Source organism: Thalassophryne amazonica, chromosome 19 (genome assembly GCF_902500255.1).
Source record: "Thalassophryne amazonica chromosome 19, fThaAma1.1, whole genome shotgun sequence".
NCBI lineage: Eukaryota > Metazoa > Chordata > Actinopteri > Batrachoidiformes > Batrachoididae > Thalassophryne > Thalassophryne amazonica.
Genome location: NC_047121.1, coordinates 6,912,103 through 6,925,911, shown reverse-complemented (window position 1 = coordinate 6,925,911; position 13,809 = coordinate 6,912,103). Strand labels below are relative to the sequence as shown.

The 13,809-nt window shown below is 43.1% G+C and overlaps 1 protein-coding gene across 1 annotated transcript in view; it reads left to right on the top strand.

The window, feature by feature from the left end:
• LOC117532237 (leucine-rich repeat and fibronectin type-III domain-containing protein 2) overlaps positions 1-12,976 on the top strand; it is a 191,180-nt gene extending 178,204 nt beyond the window's left edge. Inside the window, exon 4 of the mRNA XM_034195557.1 lies at positions 11,662-12,976. Within this exon, the coding sequence (XP_034051448.1) occupies positions 11,662-12,649 (988 nt within the window). The 3' untranslated portion in view covers positions 12,650-12,976. The remainder of the gene's footprint in view (positions 1-11,661) is intronic.
• The last annotated feature ends 833 nt before the right edge of the window (positions 12,977-13,809 follow it).

Genomic DNA, 13,809 nt, shown 5'->3' with positions numbered 1-13,809 from the left:
CCTAAAATTATTTTTTCTTCATTTTCTGTGAATTAACAGATTAATGTTTGTTCATGTTTTGATTTGGAATAAAATGTGCAGTATTCACACTACATTTGTGCGTATGGAAATAAAAGCTGTTTTCAGGATTTTGAGCTTTACTCACTTTTTTAAAACACGCTGCAATTATTTTGAACACAACTGTATCTATTCAATGCATCCAGACAATATATACAGTGCTTCACTTTTTCCACGTTTTGTTGTATTACATCCTTTCATCCAAAATGGATGAAATTCTTTTTTTCCCCCTCAAAATTGTACACACATAACGACAATGTGAAAGAAGTGTTTTTGAATTTTTTGCAAATTTATTAAAAAACAGAAGCCCCTCCTTAGTAAAAGGCACATGGCAGCCCACCTGGAGTTTGCCAAAAGGCACCTGAAGGTCTCTCAGACCAGGAGAAACAAAATTCTCTGTTCTGATGAGACAAAGATTGATCTCTTTGGTGTGAATGCCAGGCGTCATGTTTGGAGGAAACCAAACACCATCCATACAGTGAATCATGGTGGTGGCAGCATCATGCTGTGGGGATGTTTTTCAGCAGCAGGAACTGGGAGACAAGTCAGGATTGAGGGAAAGATGAATGCAGCAATGTACAGAGACATCCTGGATGAAAAGGGTGGTCTTCTACAGTATGCCAAAAATAAAAATGTGACTTTAAGGTGCTTCCACTCAAAGTTGTTTATCTTGATGAGAAAATGTTTTGTGCAAAATTTTATTTCAGTACAAATATTCTAACCATTGCTGCACATGGGGTGGAAATTGCAATGGTTGAGCATTTTAGCACAAACCAACATTAGGGCCCCATCACACACTGTAGCTGCCTCTAACACCTCATACACCTGTTGCTCCATCTATTTGTGTACACCAGTGGCTGAAAGACAGAGCGTGCACTATGTGAGCCCATCGAACACTCTCGTGGCAGGTGTCGATCAAATTCCAGGTGTCACTTATGAACATAACACTGCTCACATTTCACTTAGAAAATGTGTGGCCATTCGCACTATTAACATGACAACAGTCAGCAGACGATCACTGTCAGAATGGATGTGAATTTTGTCTAAGTGCCCCATGAGTGTGGCTTTGCAAACAGACACAGTGACATATTGGTGTGTGCGCTGAACTGACAGGGGGTGTGGCCGCCGACAGGAGTGGCTGTGGAGATCTGGTTCTGGACATCATGGCTGGGGAACACGTACCATGTTTGGATGGACATAAACTAACAACTGCCCACATTGCGCACCTGCTCGCACTATATTACAGTGTGCATGAATCGTCACAGTGGCATCGTGCACGCCTGCCCATCAGCTCAATGTTTTTGTGCTTCACGGAACAGCTCATTTGATATGAGCTGTTCCGCCGTGAGTTGCCCTGAGTTGTACTTATTTGTATTATGTGTGAAGGGGCCCTTAGTAATGTACCTGTTCACTAATGAAATACAAATTGAAAAAAATGATCCTTTCTCCTTTAACTGACCGTACAGGAGAGATAAAAAAAAAATAAGTATTGTCAGGGTGGGCAGCTGTCTGGCAACCGTAGCAGCTGGACCCGCGATGCAGACTCCCAGACTAGGTTCAGGTGTAAGAAGAAACATGGTCTTTATTCCAGGCCTCGGTTCGGTATACAGGTAATCAAGCAGCAGAGCAGAGGATCAATCAGCATCAGGCAAAAATGCAGTCATGGTTGAGCAGGGGTCAGAGGCATGAGCAAACACTGACATCTGGGATGAGGCAAGAGGCATGGCTGAGGAATACAGAGCAAAAAATGTGGTACACTGCAAGGCCAAAATCAGGACTGAAAACGAGCGCTGGAATGTGTGCAAGACAACAAACTAGCAGTGAGCTGTGAGACTGTGATGGTTTAAATAAGGAGCAAACAAATTAGGGTGATGTGAAGCAGGTGTGTGGAAGTCTCTGGAAGTGGGTGTGACCAGGGGAGACAAAGGTTGTGCACAGTGCAAGATAGTAAAGGAAGGAAAGCACAGAGTGGAGTAATGAAAGAGACAAAGACACGTGAGCAGGTGCAAGAGCGGAAATGAATGAAAATACAAAACAGACAGAATCAAAGTGTGAGATACAAAGACACGAGGCAGGTGCAGGGAGTGGAGTGAACGGAAACAAATGAGGACAAAGTGGGAACAGAGCTAAAACGGAATCTAAGGTCAGAATATAATACTAGACGACCAGGACAGAGCATGAATCATGGGAACTAAAAGCAAACCAAGATATCATAAGTACAAAAGAAAAACTACATGAGAACTGATGAGAAAATAGAAAATCAATACTCAAGCGAAACTAAACAGGAACTGACTAATTAACAGAAAACAAACCCCAATATAAAAGTACAACAGAAATGAAAACTGAAAAAAAATAAACAGATGATAGCTAAATTATAAACAATGAAAACACAACCTGGCAGAACAAACTAGAATGGAACTGAACAATGGCCAAAGTATGAAAGTAACAAATAAACAAAGTGGCAAAGCAAAAAGGTAACATAGAATAAACACATTATGAAAATAACCAATTAATAAAACAAAGTAGGAATAGATGGTGATAAAAAGAAAGGGAGAAAAATAGAATCAAAGCCCCACTCAGGGTCAAAGTGTGACAAGTATCACATATCACTGTCCACCTATTTGGTGAAAACAAACAAACAGTCATGTGGAGTGGCGTGAAGTTCCAATATTCTTTGCCTCTGGGAACTGACGTCGATGCCACTAAACTTGCAGCAGGTACTGGCCCTGCTGTCCATCTTTTGTTAGGGCCCTTTCACACATGATTTAAGATGACTAGAATTGGTTAATTTACCATTTTCTTCCAAAACATGAACCTAAATCCAAAAGGCATTTGTGTTGAGTCACTGTCCCCATATGAGGTCAGCATTTGAGTTTATACTTAAAACAACACCAATTTATGATAAATTGTGAAACTTTGTATTAATTAGTGTATACTTCAAGGATGAGATTGGCGCCAAATAGCACCACTGCATGCATTGATTGCTGATCTGTTCAGAGTGAGTTTTTATGAGATGCATCATTTACGCAATAATAAAGCAACCTCAGATGAGTGCAACAATTTACCCAAGCTGACTCCAAATATGACTAAATTAAGTACTTCTAATTATTTTCAGAAATGTGCTCCATTCTCAAAACGGTACATGAAAATCAAACAGCACTCACCTTTGCAGATGTACAGTGGGATTCACTGCTGCCTCGTCAGGGCTCGTAACATCAGATCTTAAATTTCAGAGTCCGTTGTATGCCCCCCCCCCCAAAAAAAAAAAAAAAAAAAAAAATCCAGTACGCAAATGTACTTAAACATCCCTTGTTTATTGTTTCAGGATTCCAAAGAGAAATTTAGTCATTTGGAGTCAGTTTGGGTCGCTTTGGGTAAATTGTTGCACCCGCTTAAATTGACAACAATTTTAAAGCCAGTCTGGCTCCACATGCCATACAGCATAAATACAAAAAACAAAACACTTATTACTCTGTGCAGTGATAGTACTTGGCTTAGTGGTTCGCACTGTTGCCTCACAGCAAGAAGGTTGTGGGATCACTTCCTGCCTGGGACCTTTCTGTATGAAGTTTGCATGTTTTCCCTTTGTTGCATAGGATCCCTCCATATACTCTGCATCCTCCCGCCTGCATCCTCCACCTAACCTGCATCCGAAGCCATGCAGGTTAGGTGAATTGAAAACTTTAAATTGATCCTAGGTGTGCATAATCCAATTTGTAAATGTGTGACAGCAGCCCTCTGATGCTCACAGAATAAATGTATTGTATGCAGGGTTGGGAGGGTTACTTTAAAAATGTATTCCGATACAGTTACTAGTTACCTGGTGAAAAATGTAGTCAGTAACGTAATCCAAGTACCATAATATTGAAGTAATGTAATTTGATTACTTTCAATTACTTCTGGATTACTCCAATATCAAATATGACACGGACCATTAACTCTTCACTTATATCTAGTTGATATTTTCCATTGCTAGACCAATGTCTAGTTAAAATACTTGTCGTTAGTGATTAAAATTGTTCGACAAGACTGGGGATGTTTTTTTTTAATTTGCACCTTAAAATAATGAGATTATAATGACCCGCGCTGTGCCACTCACAGTCACACCCACACATAGAGATGTGTACCCACACCACTGATTTCATGAATGGAACTCGGTCAATAAAGGATAATTGTGTAAAAATATAATATGTATATAAATGTATTGTAATGGTTTTAGGAGCCGCGCTGCGCTGAACACCAGCAGCTGCAGGACGCCTCAGCTCAGCACCTTGAACAGCACAGATCCATGTAACTTTCAACACTAATATTTGGGAATGTGTGTGTGTCAGAGTAAGTTTAATACTTTCCTGACATAATGTAATGTCATTTAATTTTACTGGCTCGATATCCAGGTCAAAATGGCGTTTTAACACGTATTTTGTGAGCATTTTTCTGAGTATGTTCAGTCGCTGATCTCCATTGAAAATGCATTAACATCCGGTTAGGAGACATCATGTCGCTGTCCATGAAGGGATGTTTTCGTTTAAAAAAAAATATATATTATATAAAGATAATATCATAAAATGAATTAAAATTGTAATCCTGTGAACTAATTCCCATTTTTACTAAATATACCTGTAATCCGAATACGTCTTTTTTCTGTAACTGTAGCGGAATACAGTTACCTTTTTTTGTATCCTAATTATGTAATGCCGTTACATGTACTCCGTTACTCCCCAAGCCTGATTGTATGTAAAACTGAACTCATGCCGCCCATAGTGTCCTACTGTAAGTGGAGAGAGTTAAAATTTCAGACAGGTAAGAGGGTGCAAGGCCATGAATAACTTTACAAACAAAACAAACATTAAAATCTTAAAATCAATTCTAAAGCGAACTGGAAGCCAGTGGAGTGAGTATAGGAGGTGTAATATGCTCACGTCTAAAAGTGAATGGAGAAACTGGGCACAGGACAATTTTTTCACCAGCAACAGTGGTTGAGTGGGACACAGGCAGACTTTTTAAATCAAAAACATGAAGTCTACATTTGAGTCTGTTCTGTTCTTTCTGGCAAGCTGCAGTTGAAATGTCTCATCAGGACTTGACAACACAAGTGTCTCCCTAGAGAGCACCCCTTGTTTCCAGTCAATGATTGAAAGGGTACTGGAAACTCTCCAAAAATATGGTTTATGAAACCAGTGAAGTTGTCTATATTGTTTGGAAGTATGTGTGTCACTACACCATATAACATGGACACTGTAGGAAATTTAAACAGTAAAAAAAATTATCCTAAAACTTTTTTACAACGACAATTTTCCAAACTGAGTGCTGTAGTATAAACAACAGGAAACCACTGATGTGTGCAGTGAATTTGATGACACCACACCTGAATTTATTGAATATTTTTCAGGTGTCTTGTTTTTGCACTTCATAGATGGTCCCGACACTTCCATTTCTCCGTCATCTGCTCATTCAGATCAATATTATTTTTCCAGCTCAGAGGATGGCTCATATGTATAAAAATAAGGTTGTAGTTCATTGTCTACCTGCCTGAGTTTAGAAACTAGTGTTATTTTTTTCCTGCAATATTTCTCTTAAGATTATTGAGCCGATTACCGGAGGGGGAGGTATCTGTCCTCTGTAAGTTTGACAGGTGGACCATCCCAGTAAAACTCCTCACCTCACACTGTCCCCGGAGCAGGACACACCCAGTGGGCCCGGGTGTTTGACACGAAAAGTGACAGCTGCTCGGATCACCTCCTCAGGCTATATACGAGGTCTGTTAGAAAACTATCCAACCTTTTTATTTTTTTTAAAAACTATATGGATTTGAATCATGTGCACTTGCATCAGCCAAGCTTGAACCTTCATGCACATGCGTGAGTTTTTTCACGCCTGTCGGTTGCGTCAATCGCCTGTGGGCAGGCTTTGAGTGAGCACTGGTCCACCCCCTTCATTGGATTTTCATTGTCAGGGAAATGGCTGAGCGATTAGAGCAGCGCTGAATCAAATTTTTCCAGAAACTGTGGGAGACAGCCAGGTGGAAACCATTCGGAAGATTCAGACGGCTTTTGCTGAGGATACTCTGGACGTCACACAGATTAAGGAGCATTACAACCGGATTAAAAATGGCCCACAGCGGCAGAGGGCGCGCCGCACTCCGAGCGGCCATCGACAGGATGAAATGACCAGATCATTTCCAAAGTGAACGCTGTGTTGATCCGGGACATCGTCTGACTACCAGAGAAATTGCAGAAGAGGTGGACATCAGCACTTTTGCGGCACATTCCACTGTTACAGGAGATTTTGTAATGAAAGACGTGTGGAGGAATCTGCGCGTCGAGACGGAGCCGCAATGGCGCACAACAAATAGCATGTCCGTGTTGGAAGTCTCACAGGACAAGTTGTGACATGCCCAGCTGTTACAGAATTTCTCGGATACTCACTCAACTGAAAAGCCACCAAAAGCCATCTGAATCTTTTGAATGGTTTCCAACACGGACATGCTTTATGTTGTGCGCCATTGCGGCTCCATCCCGACGAGCGAATTCGGATGAAGAGGAACCCATGCAGCTTAGGAGGACACAGCTCTCAGCAGAGGAGCGTCAGCGCCGCCACTGCGAGGGGCGTTGTTTTTACTGCAGTCAGCTCGGCCATCTGATCACAAGTTGCCAGGTCAGGGGTGCCCCGCCCCCAAACAAGCAAACTATCCGGGTGAGTCTGAACCAAATTTCCTCATCTCACAATTCTATTCAAGCTAAAATTAAGTCTGATGAAACATCTGTCCAAATCTCAGTATTTATTGACTCAGGATCTGATGCCAATTTAATTCATACCTCTCTTGTCAGGAGGCTGAATCTTAAATTACATCGGCTCCCACGCCCCCTGGAGGTTAAAGCTGTGGATGGCAGTCTGTTGGGGAGAATTATTCATCGCACCCAGTCAGTCCAGTTAACTTTTTCTGAGGCGCATTCACAGAAAATTAGTTTCCATGTCTTTGATAATATGACTCACCTCGCCATCTTGGGGCACCCCTGGCTAAAACAAAATTGTCCTAACTTTGACTGGGCCAACAGCCAGATTATTTCATGGGGGCCCAGCTGTGCCCACACTTGTTTAGTCAGAAACGGAGAGCCAGCTGTAGAACTTAACCCAGATCTTTCAGGGGCACCTTCCTGTTATCATGATCTGGCACTAGTGTTTAGCAAAGCCAGGGCAAAGTCCTTGCCACCCCACCGTAGCTATGACTGTGCTATTGACCTCGTTCCTGGGTCTTGTACCCCTAGGGGTAAATTATTCTCGTTCTCTGCTCCAGAATGCCAAGCAATGTAGGAATATATCAATTAATCCCTAGCCACAGGGCTTATTCGGCCATCATCTTCCCCGGCAGGTGCCGGTTTCTTTTTTGTGGAAAAGAAAGATAAGTCTTTGCGGCCATGTATTGATTACCGCAGGCTTAACGAGGTCGCAGTAAAAAAACGGTACCCCTTACCACTACTTTCCTCAGCGTTCAAGCTCATGGAGGGCGCCAAAATTTTCACTAAACTAGATCTTCGCAATGCATACCATCTGGTCCGGATTAGGGACGGCGACAAATTGAAAACCGCCTTTAATACTCCCACAGGCCATTACGAGTACTTGGTGATGCCATTTGGGCTCACTAACACACCAGCCGTATTCCAGAGTTTGGTGAATGATGTGTTAAGAGAGTACTTGAATAAATTTGTGTTCGTATACCTAGATGACATCTTGATTTTCTCCCCCGATGAGGAATCTCACAAACTGCATGTCTGTATTGTACTACGCAGGTTACTTGAAAAACAGCTGTTTGTCAAGGTGGAAAAATGTGAGTTTCACAGGCCCTCATTGTCCTTTCTGGGGTTCGTGTTGGCTGAGGGGGAGATACGTATGGATCCATCAAAGGTAGCTGCTGTATCCGAATGGGCCACACCTCAATGTCGTAAGGAAGTGCAACGCTTTTTTGGTTTTGCCAATTTCTATAGGAAATTTATCAGAAATTTTAGTACCATAGCCGCTCCTTTGCACAACCTTACCTCCACCCACCAGTTGTTCATCTGGTCCCAGGAGTGTGAGGAGACTTTTCAGGAATTAAAGAAGCGATTTACGTCTGCCCCTGTGCTGCTCCTTCCAGACCCTAGCCGGCAGTTTGTGGTGGAGGTGGACATCTCGGATGTAGGGGTAGGGGCCGTCCTGTCTCAAGTAGGTGCCACAGACAATAAACTGCATCCATGTGTGTTTCTCTCAAAAAAGTTATCATCAACCGAATGCAATTACAGCATAGGTGACTGTGAACTCTTGACAGTTAAGGTGGCCTTGGAGGAGTGGCGGCACTGGTTGGAGGGGGCACAAGTACCTTTTCTCGTCTTGACCGATCATAAAAATCTAGAGTACTTACGCGCTGCCAAAAGGCTTAATGCCCGACAGGCCCGATGGTCCATTTTCTTCAGTAAATTTAATTTCACCCTATCCTACCGCCCAGGGAATAAGAATGGGAAGCCGGACTTCTTATCACGTAAATTCAAACCTGACAGTTACCATCCTATGCCCCAACCCGTTCTGCCTTCCACCTGTTTTGTTTCAGCTCTTACCTGAGGCATTGAGGATAAGGTGAGAGCGGCATCTAGGGGGAATCCTAGACCTCAGGACTGTCCTGCAAACAGGCTCTTAGTCCCTGGCACTCTGAGGAGGGAAGTTATTCAATGGGCACATGACAACCCCTTTGCCAACCATCCCGGCATTAGAAAGACTACTTGGTTAATTAACCAGCAGTTCTGGTGCCCCAAGATGTCACAGGACATCAAGGAAGTCCTCCTTAAGAATGTGTTTAAGTTCCACGGATTCCCCATGGATATTGTCTCCAATCAGGGTCCACAATTTGTTTCTCACTTTTGGACTGAGTTTTGTAGGTTGGTGGGGGCAACTGCGAGTCTCACATCTGGTTTCCACCCACAAGCCAACGGTCAGGCTGAACGGATGAACCAAGAGTTGGAAAAGGGGTTATGGATCCTGGCCTCGAGCAACCCGACTTCTTGGGCCACACAACTGCATTGGGTGGAGTTCGCACACAATTCCTTGCCTTCATCCTCCACAGGGTATTCTCCGTTTCAAGTTGTCCATGGCTATCTCTCTTTTCCCCTCCACAGACTTGAACTCACCTGTTCCATCTGCCTTGGCGCAAATCATGCGTTGCCAGAAGACCTGGGAGTGGGCATGGTAGACTCTGCTTAAGACGTCGTCTGCTTATAAGACTGCGGCCAACCGTGCCCGTACCCTGGCCCCACCGTATACACCAGGTCAGAGAGTGTGACTTTCGACGTGGGACCTCCCTCTCCGTGGGACCGTTTGCAAGCTGGCTCCCACGTTTGTCAGTCCATTTCCTGTCTCCAGGGTCATCAATTTGGCGGCAGTTCGTCTGCAGCTGCCTCGGTCTCTTCGTTTACATCCATCTTTCCATGTCAGTCGTATCAAGCCAGCCATGTCCAGGCCTCTTTCCCCTCCAGCCAAGCCCCCTCTGACCGCCCGGTTCGTGGGGGGTGGTCCTGTCTTCTCTGTTCATCGTCTTCTTTCGTCTTGCCGCTGTGGTCCGGGGGTGCAGTACCTTTTGGACTGGGAGGGGTACGGTCCGGAGGAACGCTCCTGGGTGCCCTCTCGGTTCATCTTGGACCCTTCATTGATCCAGGACTTTCATGCTTCCCATCCTGGGTGCCTGGGCCATCTGGAGTCAGCCATGGGGGAGGGGTGATGTCATGATGATATGTTGTGTCTTTTTGTTTCTTTATTTTGTAGTTACCATTCTTTGTCACTGTCATGTTTGGTGGTGGGATCTTTCTGCTCTGTCCTCTGCTTGGTGGTGGGCATTTCCATGTGATCCTCTCTCCAGCTTGCCACACCCTTTCCAGATCCCTCCTCACACACCTGTTTTACATTTCCTGCTAATCACTCCCTCCATTTTAGTCACACCCACTACCCTGTCTGTTTGCGAGATTGATGAGCCTTGAGCCACTTTTGAGCACTTATTCTTCTGAGCATTTCTGTCCTGTTTTTGTCTACCTGTGTTTTTGACCTGCCTGCCTGTTTTTGACGCTGTCTCTGCCTAATGCTTCAGGTCCTGCTTCTTATCTTGGTCTGCCTACCTGTGTACCGAACCCGGACTGTATTTTCATTAAACTCTGTTTTACTGACATCTGAATCCTGCATTTGTGTCCAGCCACGCCATCTCGGTAAACCTGACATGTTCTTTTTGGGTCCAAGGGCCACAGACAGTTTGTGAGACGACCCACAAACTCTGAATTCAAGCCACAGTTCACAGTGAAGACAGTGAAGCATGGTGGTGCAAGCATCATGATATGGGCATGTTTCTCCTACTATGGTTCAGTTTGGATATGTCAAAATAATTGAAGAGGTCATGTTGCCTTATGCTGAAAAGGACATGCCCTTGAAATGGGTGTTTCAACAAGACAATGACCCCAAGCACAGGAGTAAACGAGCAAAATCTTGGTTCCAAACCAACTAAATTAATGCCTCGCTGATGTGAAGAAATCATGAAAAACTGTGGTTATACAACTAAATACTAGTTTAGTGATTCACAGGATTGCTAAAAATGCAGTTTGAACATAGTAGTTTTGAGTTTGTGGCATCAACAGCAGATGCTACTATTATTGTGAACACCCCCTTTTCTACTTTTTTTACTAATAGTCCAATTTCATAGCCTTAAGAGTGTGCATATCATGAATGCTTGGTCTTGTTGGATTTGTGAGAATCTACTGAATCTACTGGTACCTTGTTTCCCATGTAACAATAAGAAATATACTCAAAACCTGGATTAATCTTTTTAGACACATAGCACTACTATTATTCTGAACACTACTGTAAAATATACATTAAGTGGGGTTTTCAAAATTGTTTTTTGAGAAGAACTCAGGGGGACTCACAGCAGAACAGCTTGTATGAGCGAACCATGCCAATTCAACATGCAGATCCTACTTGGATTTGCTGCGGCGATTCCGAGTGCAATCAAAGAAACAGCCAAAGGGACTTACTTTTTCATCTGAAATGATTTATTATATGTCATCAGAAAAGTGTGACTTAACACTAATGGACATTTAACTGACCCATTTATAACACTTGTAATTGAATATATGTACACATGGCTCACACTGTGGTATTGTGTCAGTGGTGCACAAAGCTGGCTCAGCGTGGTCTGTGTGAGAAATTTCAGCAGACCTTTTCTATTTTAGAAGAACATGAGTGCAAATCCTAGTAGCAATATAGGGCAGTGAACATTGCATGTCAGATGGAATATACAAGAAATCAGATTTGCCCAACACACTCTGTAAAAAGTGGCCATTGTACACTGGTCTCAATATTGTTGCTTGATGTATATCAGAATGGCAGTCGTAGGAGCAATGAGGTAATCTTTCTAAATTACTCTGTGCATACAAATAGCTACTTAGCATCCTTCAGTTTGGCTATTTCTATGATCTGCTCCAGTAGAAGTGAATAAGAGAACATAAGACAAAACTTTACCCTTGTTTTGAACTCCATAGCAAAACAGTCTCTATATATATTAAAAATGTGCTGTTTTCTGTTTCTGTCTGTTTGTAGGATGATTCCCATGACGAACAAAGCCTTCCTAGTCACAAATCTTGTGCCAGGGATGCAATATGACCTGTGTGTCCTTGCCATCTGGGATGACACTGCTACCACACTTACTGCCACCAACATTGTTGGCTGCATCCAGTTTATCACCAGGGATGACTATCCACAGTGCCAGTCACTTCACGGTGGTTTCCTGGGTGGAACCATGATCCTTGTCATTGGTGGCATTATCGTTGCCACATTGTTGGTGTTTATCATCATCCTTATGGTGCGATACAAGGTGACCAACGGAATCCAGACAAGCAAACTACCCATGGTGAGCAACACATACTCCCAGACAAATGGGGGATTGAACAGATTCAATGGTGCCCCACCACAGGTCAAATCCACAGTGGTGGTCATGCGTGAGGAAATGGTAGAGTTCAAGTGTGGATCACTCCAGAGCAGCCTCTCTTCATCTTCATCCTCTTCTAACTCATTGGACAGCCAACCAGTAAGAGGTGCTGGTGAGTGCTACAACATGCAGGGAAGCGGAAGCAACACCCTTCCCGGCAGCAAATTCAAGAAGCACACACATGGCACCAAAACACGACCAAGCCTGGATCACCTTTTAGGAGCCTTTACCTCACTTGAGCTGCGAGGACCAGGGAAGGATCAGCAAGGAGTATCTGGTGCCTCCACTACTTCAAACACTATGGCAGTTGCTACAGTGCCCCTGTCTGATAAAGAACCTCTTCTTGGAAGGGCCGAGTCCACCACCATGCTGGGACGTCTTCTAGGGATGCCCCAGGAGGGTAAACCAAAGAGGAGTCACTCATTTGACATGGGTCATGTGGGGACAGCACAGTGTCGCAGCAACTACCCTCGCAGGATCAGTAATATCTGGACTAAACGTAGTCTGTCTGTTAATGGCATGCTGCTCCAATACGATGACAGTGAGGAGGAAAAAACAACCTTTGAGAGCTCTGAGTGGGTCATGGAAAGCACAGTTTGAGTACAATCAGGTTAACGGTGTGGGTGATCAGAGAAACAATAAACCTATACAAAGAACAAAATGGACATGAGTGTAGAGGGAAGACTGTTCTGAAGGGAATATTGCATGACATTCATCCATGTGAATTCTGTGAGAAATGACACTCAAACTGATTGTTTCCTGGCCATGATGACAAATCTGACAGTCCACCAAACTGAATTTGAAAAATTGTTTGCATCTTGAAAGCATACCGAATCTTGCAGCTTTTTTGCAGTTTAATGTGTGTAGAAAATGAGTTCCATTCCACAGGGCATGTGGGAGTATTTCAGAAAAAAATGAGGAAATAAAGATGTGAAATTCAAAGTGGATTTCCCCACATCTGTATCAAACAAATTCAAAGTCAAGAGGATTTGCCTCAGCTGTGGTGAACCAAAGCAACACAAAGTCCAGGATCCTCGGCATGAAATGGGACTACTGCAAGAGTAGAGCAGCAAATAGAAAATTCTAACAGTCATTTTTATTTTCATGTGGGCTTTTGATCATGTTTACAAAGATTTTGAGTGATTCATCAGCAAGCAGAGTTGCAGCTCTAGATTACTGCTTCTCAGTAATGATTAGAAATATACCCATCTCTTCTGATAGAGCAGTTTTGTTATTTTCAATCACGTTCCAGTCACTTTCAAATTGACAATGTGATTCATCAAAGTTATTGTATACCATATGGTTTAGATATTGGCAACACTGAACCACAACAAGCCAGGCTTGTATTTCTACCTCAGGTTATGCATCATATGAGGTTATTTATACCTGAAAGCACACGGAACTTCATCAATGCCCAAATGAACAAGATGGAGCAAAACAGTTCAAAACAAACATTTCTTTCTTGATTAAACATGAGTTCAACAATTCTTTATTGTCTAACCTTTCGATGTGGCTAAAGCTCAGGTTCAAACTGTTTCTCAAAAGATTAAGAGGCAGGTGGTATGTGCTAATACAAATTACCAATAAGAACCCATTTGATGTATTTATGCAGCACCAAATCAACTTACCCCAAAGTGCTACACATGAGCAAAGTCTAACCTTACCCCCACCACCTGTGCAAGCACACTGACAAGAATGGGAAGAAAAAACTCCCTCGGGCATTTTTGATTATAGGAAGAAACCTCAAGCAGAACAGACTC